Source organism: Vanrija albida (assembly GCF_041260175.1).
Source record: "Vanrija albida strain AlHP1 chromosome Unknown contig_6, whole genome shotgun sequence".
Lineage (NCBI taxonomy): Eukaryota > Fungi > Basidiomycota > Tremellomycetes > Trichosporonales > Trichosporonaceae > Vanrija > Vanrija albida.
This window is the reverse complement of record NW_027191425.1, coordinates 1,299,899-1,313,591: the sequence shown is the minus strand read 5'-3', so window position 1 is coordinate 1,313,591 and position 13,693 is coordinate 1,299,899. Positions and strand designations below refer to the sequence as shown.

Below are 13,693 nucleotides of genomic sequence, written 5' to 3'. Positions count from 1 at the left end.
ACCGCGGGAGTCAGTCGGCGCGAGGCAGTCGGCGTGGACGAGGCAATCGGCACCACGCCTCATGCCACCTCCTCAAAGTCGTCCTCGTCGTCGTCGTCATCGGCGGCATCCACGTCCATCTGCGCGTCGGGGGCGGGGGCGGGGGCATCAGGCTTTTCCCCCTCCGCCCCGTCGTCGGCGTCGACCACCCCCTCCAGCTCCTTGCCGCCGCCCTCGCCCTCGCCAAACACCGCGCCATCCGCCCCGCCGCGCATGCCCGCAAACTCTGCCGCGACGGCGCGCCTGAGCTGGTCCGCCTCGCGCCGCAGCGCGGCAGCCTCGGCGTCGCGCCGCATCGCGGCGAGGCTGTCCTCGCCGAGCAGGAGGGCGAGGCGCAGCTCGTGCGCCGTGTCGCGCAGCGTCTGCGCCGCGCGGATGAGCGCCGCGGTTTTCAGCTTCAAGTGCAGGGGCGGGAGCGTGTCGGCATCGGGGTGGGGGTTGGGGGATATCTGGGGGGTCAGCAGAGGGAGATGGAAGAGGGGAGGGGAGGGGAGGGGGAACCACTCCGCCCCGCCGCCTCGCCCTCGGGCTCGGCACTCACATCCGCCAGCGCGACCAGCTCGCCCAGGCCCGAAGCGACCGCCTTGACCTCCTTGTCGATGCGCACGTTCCACTCGTCGTACACGCGGTCCAGCTCGGCGTCGGGCGTGCGCTTTGCGTCGGCGGCGTCGAGGCCTCCCGCGCGGGGCGCGGGGCGCAGGCCGCGCCGGCCCAGCGAGGCGGTCGGAAGGGCCGAGGGGTTGAAGACGTCGTACTGGCGGGCGGCCATCGGGCTGGCGGTCGTTGTTTGGGGATGGAGGGTTTAAGGTGGGAAGGGTGGAAAGGAGGACGAGAGGGTTGGCCTGTTGTTGGGTTTGGTGTGGAGGCGCGGGCTATTTCGCCGGGTGGAGGTTGACTGGGCCGGTGTTGCGCTGTTGACACCACCCACCACGCATGCTCCTCAAGCGCCTCCCCCTCCCGCCGCATCTCGCGCCCCTCCTCCCCCAGCTAGGTGCGCCGCGCGCCGACGCCGCTGATGCAGACCCGCACGGCGTCAAGACGACAGAGCATGTGCTGCTCACGCCGCGGGGCGTGCTGTCAGGCTTCCTCGAGGACGGCGACGGCGAGCTCCTGTCCGAGCTCGCCGCGCTGTGCCTCGCGCACACGGCGCCGGCCGTGCACCGCGGGAGCGAGGCCCGCGCGCCGAAACCCAGCTCGTTCGCGGGGTTCGGCGCCGCCGGGCTCGACGACCTCCTCTCCCCCTTCACCGCCGGCGTGATCCAGCTCGCTGGCCCCCCGCGCGTGGGCAAGACTGTGCGTGTTGCCCACGGCCCCGCTGACCCCAGCTCCTCGCGCTGCACGCCGCCCTGCGCGTGCTCTTGGCCGACTCGGCGGCCGCAGCGCACTGGCTCGACACGGAGGGCGGGTTCAACGCGGCGCGCGCGGCCGCCGTGCTCGCGGCTTACGGCGTTGAGGTGGGTTTACCGTGGGGCCGAGCTGACCACAGGGCGATGAGGCCAGTGCCGTGCTCGACAGGCTGACGGTTTCCCGCGTGTTCGCGCCCGACGCGCTGCTCGACGTCCTGGGCCAAGTGGGGGCCGGGGTCGTCGTGCTCGACAATGCGCCGGCCCTGTTCCGCGACGGGCTGATGGGGTCGAGCGCAGAGGGTGGGTCTAGAATGGGACGGCTACCGCGTGCCGCCAAGCTGGATGCTGATTCTCGCAGGGCACGCCACCATGGTCGCCGCGCTCGAGGCCCTGTCAGCCCTCGCCCACACCCGCGGCCTCGTCGCCCTCGTCGTCAACGCCACGGCGTCCAGCGTGCCGACCAACCCCAACAGCGTGTTCACCGCGACCACGGTCAAGCCGGCCCTCGGCGCTTCCCTACCCTTCGCGTGCGACGTCGAGCTGCTGTTACAGGACACGGCGCGCGTCTTCGGGCTCGCGGACGAGGGCGAGCGCGAGCGCGCGGGCAAGCCAGGCCTCCGGCTCGTTGTCGAGGTGGTCAAGAGCCGGGTTTCGGTACGTCGGTGGGTGGGGTATGCATGCTGACGCTTAGCCTTCCGGTGTCTGGGCCGTAGTCGATACCGTGAGCTGGGAAGCGTTCGGATGCCAGCTGACAACGCAGGACGGGACAGCCCTCTTCGACGTTGTGCCACCGCCACGGGACGACGAGGTCACCGCTGCGCGCTCCGCAGGATACATCACTGGCCGGCCCGCGCTCGGCACGCTCGGGCAGACGCTGCCTGATGGCAGGCCCGACAACCGCGCGATCCACGCCATCATGCGCGCCCACCAGGTCGAGCTTGAACGCGACACGGAGGCGGCAAGGCGGAGATGAGGCACCGTCCGGGGCCCCGTCCGGACCGGCCCAGTCCGCCCAGTCGTCAAGCTGGGTGGCAATGACGAAGTGCGTCGACCGGGGCGAGGGGGTTCAGGTGGGATAAAGCGAGCGGTTTGTATGTAGATGAGCACTGTATAGCATGTATAGACGGGCGCGATGCCCCCAGAGCCGTGGGTGGCGTCGTCGGTGCGCTGCGATGCCCGGGGCCGACGACGCGACGCGGTGGCGAATCTACCCTCGGGGTAACGTGTGAACTGCGATAAGTGAATGCCGCGCGCGTCTCCCGTGTGCGATACGAGTTGCACAACGTTCTTGCACGACTCTGCATTGCACTCGCCAGCAGCACACTGCCAGACCCGTGCAGGCGCGACACGCCAGCCCCGCCACGTTGAGCCGGCGCAAACGTACGTGTCGTTGAGTTATAGCATCAGCCAGTTGAACGGCCCCGTGACCGCCGCAAGCGGCTATCAACCCGTTCCCCCCACCTACACCCCCCCGTCGCTCGCCCGCTCGCCTACACCTTCCCCCCACAAGACGACGCCGACGCTGACTGACAACTGCACAGTCGTCCATAAGCCACAGCACACCCACGCCGCTCACTTCCTCGCCCTACACTGCACCAACCACTCTTGCCCCGCGCCCAGCACCGACGCCGCCGCCGCCGCCGCCACCGCTGCCGACGACGTCACTCGCGATCCCGCTCGCCGTTGTCGCCACCCACTGACTGACGCGCCTCCCTCCCCCACACTCGTTGTCCCCGCACCGCGCACCGCGCACCGCCAGGTGAGTCGTCGATCCTGGCCCAATGCGTCGCCTGCCCTGCGCAGATGGCGCAGCGCAGCACACCGGCACACCTCACCCACGCTCACCTCCATCACTCGCAGCACCCGCAGTGCATTGCGCCCTCCACTCGTCCGTCGTCAAGTTTCCAACCCGCTCGTTGAACAACCGCCCCTTGCAAGGGTACGTACCCTCCCCTCTGCCGCCAACACGCCCTACACCACTTCTGATTTCCCCCTCTCACTCGACACCTTCCCCACCCAACATGTCCGAGTACTGCCGCCAGTGGGCAGCTGACACTGCCATAGCTCCGAGCGCCAGCTCCTACCCACCACCACCACAGCCCATGACAGCCCACCCCCAGCCTCGCAGGCGCGGCGATACCGTCACGGCGCGCGTGTCGCCGCCGCCGTCAGAGTCGGGCTCGTCGGTCGCGGGCGACGACGCCGACCCCGACCTCGCGCTCAGTATCTCGTCGTCCGACCTCGACGCGTCGTGGCTCGAGGTGCGGCCCCGCCGCGCGCCCGGCTCTGGCTCGTCAGCCCTCGGCAGCAGCACGATCAGCGAGCTCGGCCGCTCGAGCAACGAGCCGTCTGAAGTCGCGTCCGACGACGGCCAGGAGCCGTGGGCTCTGAGCTCTGACGGCGGGAGCGAGCGCCCCGCCGAGACGGACACGGACGACGCCGACCCGGACGACGCGAGCGTCGACCTCGAGACCCCGCTACTCGGTAGCCTCGACGACACGGCGTCGGCATTCCAGCGCTCGTTCATCTTCCCCGACCCGAACAGCGCCAGCGCGAGCTTCATGACGGGCGCAAGTGCCAGCACCGTCATGAACACGCCCAGTCACTCGCTCGCCAACATTCGCTCGGTTCCTAACACTGAGCCCACCCGTGGCAGCACCCTCTGGGAGCCTGTCGTCGACGGCAAGCCCCTGCTCGAGGAGCACGAGGACAACAACGACGACAAGGGCGCGGGCAAGGATACCGACTTCAAGTCTGAGGGCGGCAGCTCCCGTGAGACCAAGGCTACCAAGGCCGGCATCTCCATCACCAAGGCTGAGACCTCCAACCCAAGCACCACTGCCAACGTCGCTGACGTTGGCACTTCCTTTCGGCCTCATTCTGCCCACCCCAACCCTCCCGTCAGACGCGGATCATGGTGCGTTCGACCACCGGCAGCGGAGCTAACCCTTCCCTAGGTCCATGATGTTCGTCGTCTTTGGCATCTTCCTTGTCCTCGAGCTCGGCCCCATGCGCTTCGCAGAGCTCGTCACCGACGCCCTGTCGCCTGCCCTCAGAGGCCTGGGCCTGCAAGTTCCAGTGGCTATCCCCGACGTTGCGCCAGCACCACCCCCAACGCCGCCCCCAGTGGAGACTGCCGTCCCCACAGAGAGCAGCGTCAACTGGATTCGGACCCCAAATCTCTCGATTGTCCTCCACGCCCTCTCCGCCCTCTCCGCGGAAACTCCCAAGCCAATCGAGGCGCCAACCAACGCGCCCAACATGCCTGCCACAGTCAAGGAGCCCTCAGCGACCGAGCTCAAGATGAACCGTATCTCAAAGACGTATCACTGGTCGAGGAACAAGGTCGGCGAGTTGGCCGTCCCAGAGCCCAAGGACTTGGCAGTGACAGCAAGCGCCGAGGAGACGGAGAAGCCGTCTGAATCACCCACCCCTCACGCCGACAGTGCCGTTGCAGAGAACCTTGCCCGCTCGCTCATCCTCATGTCCGACTACATCACCTGGGGCCTTGACATCGTCACGGCGCTGACGTCACACGTCTACACGGCCATCCGCGACGAGGTCGAGTTCGATTACCAGCAGCTCCGCGCGGCAAGTGCCATGGCGTACGACCTCTTCCAGCAGGGCCAGGTCCAGGTTCTAGGCATCATCAACGATGCAGCAGCGAGGCTGCGGGCTAGTCCTACCTCGCCCGACGCTGGCGAGAGCATCCAGCAACAGGTCCACAACCTAGCCTGCGCCAATGGCCGCTGTGACCGTGTCGTCCAGGCTGCCGTCGACTTCCAGGCGCGTGGCTATGCCACCCTAAGACAAGCGCGCCGCGGGCTCGACAATGCTCTCAGAGCGGCCTCCGACTTCCTCGAGTACATCGAGGATGACGGCACGGACGCGTCCTTCTCGTCCTACCTCCGTGCCGAGGAGCACGCCCAGGACGTCGAGACACAGCGCCTGAAGACGAAGAAGAAGGGCTGCAGCGGATGGGGCAAGCACGAGCACAGGCGAGCCAAGAACGAGCCGCTCAAGAAACACGCGCAGCACCGCAAGAAGCCGTGTGGCGGCGGACTCGGTCTGTTTGCTCATGGCTGTGGCGCAAGGGTAAGTCGAGGCGGAGGGCATGGGAAGGCCGGCTATGCTCACACTGCCGCAGCGCGCGGCCTAGGCCGTCGCGTCAGCGGCAGCTCATTATGACTCCCCTCCGTTGGTCCCGGCGATAGTTGTCTCGCCGATGTCTGTGTATCTACTTCTCCCCCATCCCTGTTTGTCCATAGTCAATGTACCGAATCTGTGACGGGCGGTGGAGTGGCACATTCGACGTGGCAGCTGACGCTGATGACACGACACACCTTCCACTGAGCCCACTCGACACACCTCGTCCGCCGAGCCTACTCGCCACAATCCCCCAGCCCCCGTCCTCTCCCCGACTGTTTGCAGATGAATGCATGGGATGATCTGGTATCGCCAGGCATTAGGGTATCCATGACAAGTGACGCTTGCCGAGCGGGACGCGCGATGCAATGTATTTAACAAGGGGGGGCTACTGTGTGTACTGGTGGTTGCAAGGGAATGGGGTGGACACGGAGCAATCAGACAGACTAGTCCTCATCGCTGTCGGTATCCTCATTGATCGCACGGCCGCGGCGCGGGCCCTCCTCGTCACTTGAAGTGTCCGTCTCATACTCGCTCTCGTCTCCGCCGCCGTGCACTCCTGACGGCTTGACCTTCTCGCCGCGCATCAGCGCCATCTGGCCGGCGAGCGAGTCCTCCTCTGGCTCGGAAATGTCGTCGTCGTCACTCTCCTCCTCGGTCGACTCCTCGACGCGCAGCATGATGGGGCGCGCAACGTCGGCGCCGACAAACGTGTCGCTCGAGAAGTGCTGCACAAACGAGTACAGGTTGGCCGATGGGGGTGCCTGGAACTGCAGGCTGTACTCCTTGGGCTCGGATGGTGTGCCGTCGGCATTGGGGAGAGGGATGTCGGCAACGCGCATGGGCTGGACAATGACCTTGTCGAGCTTCGAGTCGCCCAGCAGGACGTAGTACTGCGCCTTGCGGTCTGCTGGCCAGTGGGGAGCGTGGGCGTAGCCCTGGGGGGTGGGTTTGGGCGCCTTGCCGTTCTTCTTGGGCGCGGGCTTCTTCTCGTCAACAATAGCGAGCTTCTCCTTGAGCTCCTTCTTCTCATCCAATTCTCCCTCCTTGGGCTCGACGGCGCCCTCGACAGCCTCGACCGAGTCGCCGCGGATCGCAGTGCCGTTGGTGGCGGGGACGGTGTTGGGGTAAACGAAACGGAGCTTGGTGACGAGGTTGACAATGGCGCCGGGAGTGACGCTCTTCTCGCCAGTAACCTTGAACTCGGCGCTCACAACGTCAAGCTTCAGCGTCTTCTTGGCGATCTTGTTGGCCTCATCGTGACCGGGGACATCGGCCTTGATGTAACGCTCGAGCCAGCGGCGTCCCTCGGCGTCCTTAGTGATGGCCAGTTCCTGAGCATCCTTGAGTGAGATGCCAGGCAGTTCTGCGAGAGGCGAGGTGCCGACGGGAACGGCCTGGACAAGGCCCGCCTGGAGCTGGTAGCACGCGAGCGACGCCTTGAGCCAGTTGTGAGCGAGGGCGATGTTGGTGAGGCCGTTGAGGAGAGGGGGAAGGAGGCGGATAATGGCGAGCTGCTCCTCCTGGAGCTCGGGCTCGAGCTCGATGCGGAGGAGGTGGGCCCAGAGAAGCGCACGCGCACGGCGCGCGACGGCAGTAGTGACAGTAGCGCGCGAGTCGTTGCGGATGGTCGGGCTCTCCTCGACCAGCAGCTCCTCGCGCTTCTCCTCAATCGTCTTTTCCAGCTCCTCGATGCGGGCCTGACGCTCCTTGCGCTGCTTCTTGGACCCTCCGCGCTTGCCCTCGAGCGCGGGGCGGAACTCGTGGGCAGTGGACAGGACAGTGATGAGGTTGACAACGTCCGAGTCCTCGTGGACCTGGTGGAAGAAGGCCTCGGCGGTGCCGTTCAGGATGCCGTCACGGGTAAGGGCGCGCTGGCGGAACCACCAGCGGCCGACAACGAAGGGGATGCCGAGGCCGAGAACGACACCGTACGCGAGCAGGACCCAGGCCGAGCTCTGGCCCTCGACAACCCACTTGGGGATGGCAATCTTGTCCTCGCGCTGCTGGGGTCCGTCGGGGTTGCCGTACTTGACGAGGTTCTCGCGGATGCCCTCGTCGGTGAGCGACTTGTAGGCCTTGGTAAGGTCGACAAACTTGGCCTCTGCGTCGGCCATGGTCTCATTCTCTCCGAGCTTGATCTTGTCAGGGTGGCTGCGGGTCAGCATAGCCACAGCATCCACACGCACAATTGGAGCGAGAGCTTCTTGTAGTGCTTCTTAATCTCCTTCTCCGTTGCGCTGTCTGTGATGCCGAGGATCTCAAAGGGGTTGTAGACCGTGTTGCCGACGCCCGGGCCGGCAAGGTAGAGGCCGTAGGCGAGGTAGGCAAAGACTGCCCATCCCGCGAGGACAAAGAGCAGGCGCTTGGCCAGGCGCCCCGAGTTTGCGGCGGACCGCAGCTTGCGCTTACGCTTGTTGTTGGCCACGCATTCTGAGCAGCCGCAGAGCGAGTGGAGCTTATCTGGGCTAGTCAGCGGCGCGCCTGATGAACCAGGGCCAGCTGGCACGGAGCCGGCTGCTGTGGCCAACACTCACCCCGTGGTGCTGGGCGGAGCGTGTACCAGGTGGCTGGAAGCAGGAGGAGTGCGAGGGTGGTGACGCCAAAGTAGGAGGCGAGCGAGCCCGAGTCGTCGTACGAAATGCCGGGCATGATTGGGCAAAGTCAGCGGGCGCGCTCTGCGCGCGTGCGTCGTTTTGATAAAGGAGAAGGGAAAAAGGAAACGGTGGAAGTTGGAAGAAGGGGAGTTGACGAGACGGGCAAGTGTTGTAGACGTGGTAGTCGCCGAGGTTGCTGGTGCCAGTCGGCCGGTCAGCGTGTCGTCGTGCGTGTCGTGTCTGTCTGACGGACAAGCAAGCCACAGCGCACTGTACGCCTCCCCGCGTGGCAAAGCGCGCCCTGAGGTGCTGGCTGAATGCGCGACCCGCCAACTGGACAGAATCACCGTAATCCCGCCCACGCCACGTGGATTTGTTCCCGCCGTCACCCACCCAGCAGCAACCACCAACCAGCAGGCGGCGGATGGAATCGCGACTGGCAGCCCAGCGCCCAGCGACGGCGCTCTCATCGACGCTCTCATCGACTCCAACCCCCATCTCACCACTCTCCCTCACCCGCCGCCATGATCCGCCCCGCTATCCGCACCTCTGTCCGCGCCGCCCGCACCTTCGCCACCGAGGCCGGCGCCGCCAACGACTTTGTCGCCCAGCGCGCCGCCGTCAAGGCCCACGCCAAGGGTTAGTGCTCAGCTGCCTGAGTGCGGAGCGAGTCCGGCGGGTCGTCTCGTCTCGACACGACACGACCAGACCTGCCACTCTACGACGCCCGCCCCCTCCCGCAGGCCCTCTTCCCCCGTCCCCGCGCAATGCTAACCATCCCCGCAGACACCACCGCCCTCTGGCGCAACATCTCGTGAGTCCCGACCATGCCCGACGCTCCCGAGCCTGAGCGCCACCTTACTGACGGCCAGGTTCTTCGCCTGCATCCCCACCATCATCGGCGGCTCGTTCTGGGCGTACAAGCTCGAGGCCGACCACCACCACCACCTCGAGCACCTCAAGCACGAGAACGGCGGCCAGCTCCCCCACCCCCCCGCGTACGAGTACCTCAACATCCGGTGGGTTCAACGGTTGCGAGGAGCGCTGTACTGACGCGGGAACAGCACCAAGCCCTTCCCTTGGGGCATGCAGTCGCTCTTCTTCAACGTGAGTGCAGGAGCGGGCGTGGCCAAGGAAGGTTTACTGACAAGCCGCAGCCCGAGGTTAACCAGGAGGTCGAGGCCGCTTAAGCGACAAAATCTGCTAATCGAATGCATGGATAAAAGGCTGCGGGGTGGTGGCGGCGGCGGGGGTGGCTCTTTGCTGGCGCTGCGGTGGCTGCGTTGCTGTTGCTGGCAGTGCTGTTGTTGGACGAGGCTGGACAAGTCGCATCGCGGGGGTTGCGTCACGGCTCGCGTGTTGCCGGGTGCTGCCGCACCCGCCTCAGTGACCGCCTGCCTCTCTCCGACCCATGCATGTGGCACGTAACTGATGCAAGCTGCTGACTCGGGTATATGACTACTGCGCTACTGCTGCTACTGCTACTGCTTTCCGTGCGCGGGGCGAGCACAAAGGTGCCCACCTCCGCTCTATGAACGAGGGGCCCAGTCACCAAAGATGAGCGCGGCAAAAGCCTCAAACTCGGGGAGCGCGAGCAATGTCTCGACGCCGCCGTCGGGGATGCCCTCCCAGATACTGCGTCCCCAGCGGTTGAGCTCGGGCAGCAGGTCGGCGAGGCGGCGGCGGTCGTCGCCGAACACGTCGGCGCGGAGGTTGTCGGCGAGCCCGGCGAGCATGGCGCCGACGCCGCGATCGATAAGCAGCCGCGCGTCGGGGCCGCTCACCTGCTCGGCCGTCTGGCTGAGCAGCGAGACGAGGTACGGCCCGCTCTCGGCCGGGTCGAGCGGCAGCGGGCAGTCCTCGTACGAGGGAGGGAGGGGGGTAGGGGGGAGGATATTGGGGGAGAAGTCGTACAGATGCACCTTGCCGGTGTCGTCGACGTCTGTCTCTACACCAGCGCGAATCTCGCGCACGAGGTTGTCCCAGTCCTGAGCAGAGATGTCGCGCTTGAGAGGCATCGAGCCAAACACCTTGTCAACGGCAAGCTCGACGCGGCTCGCGACGCCGCGCCAGCCCTCGTGGAGCAGCCACCACGAGTAGGTTAGGAAGAGGCGCTCAGCCTCGGCGCGGTCGAGCTCGGCGGCAGCCTCGCGCGCAGCGACAGCCTCGGGTGTGTCGGGGAGCACGGCCACGGCCTGCGCGTGGCCCCAGGGAAGCATTCTGCCGATGATCTTTGTGGCGTAGCCAACAACAGGGATGGACGAGAGGGCATCGACGGCGGCCGTTCCACGGTCAACGTAGTCGCCCAGGCCCATGGCATCGACCGAGAAGTAGCCAAACCAACTTCGCTTCGCCGTGTCCCTCTGGCGGGCGTCGCGCTCGCGCTCGGCGTTCACAGCGTTGGCAGTCTTGATGTCAGACAGGTAGCGGGTACGGGCAAGGATCGTGAGTTGGGAAGAGGTGAGGAGGTAGACAAGGGGGACGAGGTAGGCTGTCGCGAATGCGCGCGTGATGCCTATCGCTGTCAGCTCCGCGGACACCCACGGTGCAACACTCACTCTCCACCTTGAGGTCACGCCACAGCTCCTTCTTGGTGCGCGGGTCAGGGGCCGGGGCAGCAAAGACCGCGGGACGGGGGGAGAGAGCGAGGGGGGCGAGAAGCCGCCAGCGATGCGGGGCGACTCGAGGGGGAGGCGTTCGGACGTGGGGGAGGGAATGGCGCTGGAGGTGTCGGTCGGAGGGAGCGAGATGGACTGGGAGACAGTCGAGGCAGTAAGCTGCGGGGTCAGCTTGCTCCCTCTGTCAGCACTCACCATGTCGTCCTCGGTCTGCGCCTCGGAAGTGCCGAGGCGGGACTGGAACTCGGACGCCCACGACTCGCCAGGGTGGGGCCCTCCGTTATCCGACGCCGAGCCCGAGGTCGTCTCAGACTCTGCGACGGACGTGACGCTCTCGGCGATCGTTCCAGGCGCGTGCACGTGCGGGACGGCGAGCTCGCGGTCGGCAGGCTCAGCATGCCCCTCGAGGAGGAGCGAGTCGGCCGGCGTGCTGCCCGGCGTCGCCTCCGAGCTCGTGGCGGGTAAGCTGCCGAGATCGCTGATGCTCGCGCCGGCGGGCGGCGCCGCGGCGGGGTTCGACTTGGCCTGCAGCGCCTGGCTCGTCGCTTCGACGGGGTAGGCCGCGAACAGCTGCGGCTGGAGCGTCGGGAGAAGCGCGTACAGCGTGAACGAGATGGTGGAGAGGAGCGAGGTGAAGTGGGCCTTGATTCTGGGCTCGTCAGCGGCACGAACGGGGCATGAGGCAGGCCGCGAGCAGCACGATCGGCCCAGTCTAGATCGCCAGGCGCAGCGCAGCGCGAGCATCATCACGCCAGCGGCGCCGCACGGGCAGCGTCGTCGTCGTGTTTTCAGCGCTCGCTCGTGTGCCGCAGAGGGTTGAGGCAGGCCACCACGCCAGCCAACCTGTTCCCCATCGCGGCGACTGCTCGTATCCTGCCCAGACTCGCACTCACGTCTCGCGCTCGCGGCGCTCCTTGAGCGCTCTGATGCGCCCGTCGCGCATCCGGCCGAGGAGGTACGACACGAAGAGATAGGCCGTGCTCGCGGTGCCGAAGAGGACGAGCGCGCGGCGCATGCGGCGCTGCCATGCTGTCGGCTGCGTCATTGTTAGGCTTGAGCTGCTGCTGCTGCTGTTGCTGCTGCTGCTTGAGGTGCCTGTTGGATGGAGCAGAGAGTTGTTGGAGGACGACCGAGCTGCGAAAGACTGCGAGACGACCACCACACTTTAGTTAGCCGGCTACCTCGCTCCCCGGGCCAACGGCCGGCGGGTGGCGAGCCAGGCGGACAGCGACGGGAGCAAATTCCACATGACGAGCAAAGGCTGACGGATGTGTGTAGGACAGTGGCACCAACGCAAACTCGTGACTCTAGATGCATACATTGGCCAGCAGCTAGACCCGGCCGGCGGCATTGATGGCACGCACAGAGGCGCGGGCAGCGCGCTCCTTGCGGTCCTTGGAGGAGAAGTACAGATGTTGGCAGAGGGTGAAGCCAATCGAGGTGACCCAGTAAAGGACGACGCCCTGGCAGTCAGCATTGTCAGCGAGGACCACTCACGCTGGGCATGATGGCGCCGAGGGGGAGGAAGACGATGGCGAACAGGCGCATCGAGTCATTCAACTTGCCCATGAACCTCTCGAACACCGACCGGTGTACCTGCTGCGTCTCGGCCGACTCAATGTCCTCGAGCGGCGGCGGGCTGCTCGACGGTGGCCGGGCATTGGCCGCAGGGGCTGTGGCGCGCCCGCTGGCCCCTCCAGCGGCGGCGACCGTGGCGGGAGAGGGAGCGCCAGTGCCCGGCGCGCCCGGGAGGACACGTCGGCGACGCTTGGGCACGGCAACGCCAACAACTGCCGAGGTCGAGAACGGGCGCTTGCCCGACGGTGGAGTCGCCTTGGCCTTGGGTGCAGCGCTGGCCCTGTCCGCCTCGGCCTCGCTCTGCTGCTCGTCCTGGATAGCAGCCTCAACGGCAGCTGCGTCCTCGCCGGAGCGCTTGCGGGAGCCCACCTCTGCGTTGCCGAACATCAGGAGCGCACCGACGATGGGGAGCACGTGCGACGGGTCCACGTCTCCGAGCTTGGGGAGCCATAGGAAGCTCTCAGCCGCCAGCGCCGAATCGTGTACCGCGATCGCGTGCCGGATAGCCATGGACGTGACGATCAAAATGGGGATGTTGACCGCGATTGGCGAGAGCATCGTCAACAGCGGATGCGTCCCGTGCTCCTTGTGCAGCGCCGACTGCTCGTTCGCCAGCTGCCGGTTAGCGCGTGCCCCAGCGACCACCCACCCTCTTCTTCAGCTCCTTCTTGTACTGCTCATAGCTCCAGCCCTGCCTACGCGCTTCAGGCACCAGAGCGACCGCCAGGCGGTCGTTGATCTTCTTCATCGCCGGCACGATGATCTCGCGGTTTTTTCTCACGCGGGCACGCTGCCAAAGCGTGAAGGGGAGCGTGATTCCGAAGCGCAGGGCGAGCGTGAGCGCGATGATCGAGAGGCCGTAGGACGGCGTCGGCGTGTTGAGGATGAGGTCGGAGAGGAACTCGACCGGCGGCCAGGCGGCCGCGGCAGCCTCGGACGCCGTGGCCAGCTCGCCCGCAGCAGCCTCAGACACCTTGGCGACCTCTCCCGCCACGTCGGTCGAGAGCGCGCGCGTCGCGGCTGGTGTCGCGCGGGCGGGGAGCCGTGGGCGGTGGAGGGGCCGCGAGGAAGACATGTGCGAGGAGAAGGCGCGCGCGGAGAACGGCGGCAGCCGGGGCCCGATGCCTGCGCTACCGTGTGCGGGCAGCGCGCGCACGGCGGCGGCGGCGCGCAGGCCGTGTCGTATGCTTGCCATGGGTGGGGGGTGGTGTCGCGGTGTCGACTGGCCAGTCTGAAATTACGGTTCGGGTCGGAGTGGAAGTGGAGGTAGGTGTGGGTGGGGCGGGCTGGCTGGTGTGGGGTGGTGGCGTGTGGCAGGGCTGCGTTGTGTGGGACTTGGAATCAAGGCCGTACTCGACGGCCCGGCGAG

The 13,693-nt window shown here is 66.7% G+C and overlaps 6 protein-coding genes across 6 annotated transcripts; 3 read left to right on the top strand and 3 right to left on the bottom strand.

Annotated features, from left to right (window-relative positions):
* Nucleotides 1–59: 59 nt before the first annotated feature.
* On the bottom strand, nt 60–808 carry Q8F55_007879 (uncharacterized protein; the record flags this gene model as incomplete). Its single annotated transcript, XM_069356293.1, has 2 exons — nt 60–488; nt 581–808. The coding sequence occupies 2 exons, from the start codon at nt 806–808 to the stop codon at nt 60–62; spliced, it is 657 nt and encodes a 218-aa protein (XP_069206134.1).
* Nucleotides 809–972: 164 nt separating this feature from the next.
* Q8F55_007878 (uncharacterized protein) lies at nt 973–2,358 on the top strand (the record flags this gene model as incomplete). Its single annotated transcript, XM_069356292.1, has 5 exons — nt 973–1,332; nt 1,365–1,493; nt 1,526–1,685; nt 1,744–2,039; nt 2,146–2,358. The coding sequence occupies 5 exons, from the start codon at nt 973–975 to the stop codon at nt 2,356–2,358; spliced, it is 1,158 nt and encodes a 385-aa protein (XP_069206133.1).
* Nucleotides 2,359–3,487: 1,129 nt separating this feature from the next.
* Nucleotides 3,488–5,544, top strand: Q8F55_007877 (uncharacterized protein; the record flags this gene model as incomplete). The annotated part of the gene is made up of 3 exons (XM_069356291.1): nt 3,488–4,302; nt 4,343–5,480; nt 5,533–5,544. The coding sequence occupies 3 exons, from the start codon at nt 3,488–3,490 to the stop codon at nt 5,542–5,544; spliced, it is 1,965 nt and encodes a 654-aa protein (XP_069206132.1).
* A 433-nt stretch (nt 5,545–5,977) lies between these two features.
* SEC63 (secretory subunit) lies at nt 5,978–8,183 on the bottom strand (the record flags this gene model as incomplete). The annotated part of the gene is made up of 3 exons (XM_069356290.1): nt 5,978–7,685; nt 7,721–7,994; nt 8,069–8,183. 3 exons carry the CDS (start codon nt 8,181–8,183, stop codon nt 5,978–5,980), a joined length of 2,097 nt encoding a protein of 698 aa, XP_069206131.1.
* A 469-nt stretch (nt 8,184–8,652) lies between these two features.
* Nucleotides 8,653–9,318, top strand: COX6A (Cytochrome c oxidase subunit 6A; the record flags this gene model as incomplete). Its single annotated transcript, XM_069356289.1, has 5 exons — nt 8,653–8,767; nt 8,915–8,942; nt 9,001–9,147; nt 9,193–9,235; nt 9,286–9,318. 5 exons carry the CDS (start codon nt 8,653–8,655, stop codon nt 9,316–9,318), a joined length of 366 nt encoding a protein of 121 aa, XP_069206130.1.
* Nucleotides 9,319–9,657: 339 nt separating this feature from the next.
* PEX3 (peroxin) lies at nt 9,658–13,519 on the bottom strand (the record flags this gene model as incomplete). Its single annotated transcript, XM_069356288.1, has 6 exons — nt 9,658–10,905; nt 10,942–11,395; nt 11,640–11,782; nt 12,111–12,209; nt 12,244–12,939; nt 12,974–13,519. 6 exons carry the CDS (start codon nt 13,517–13,519, stop codon nt 9,658–9,660), a joined length of 3,186 nt encoding a protein of 1,061 aa, XP_069206129.1.
* Nucleotides 13,520–13,693: the final 174 nt, after the last annotated feature.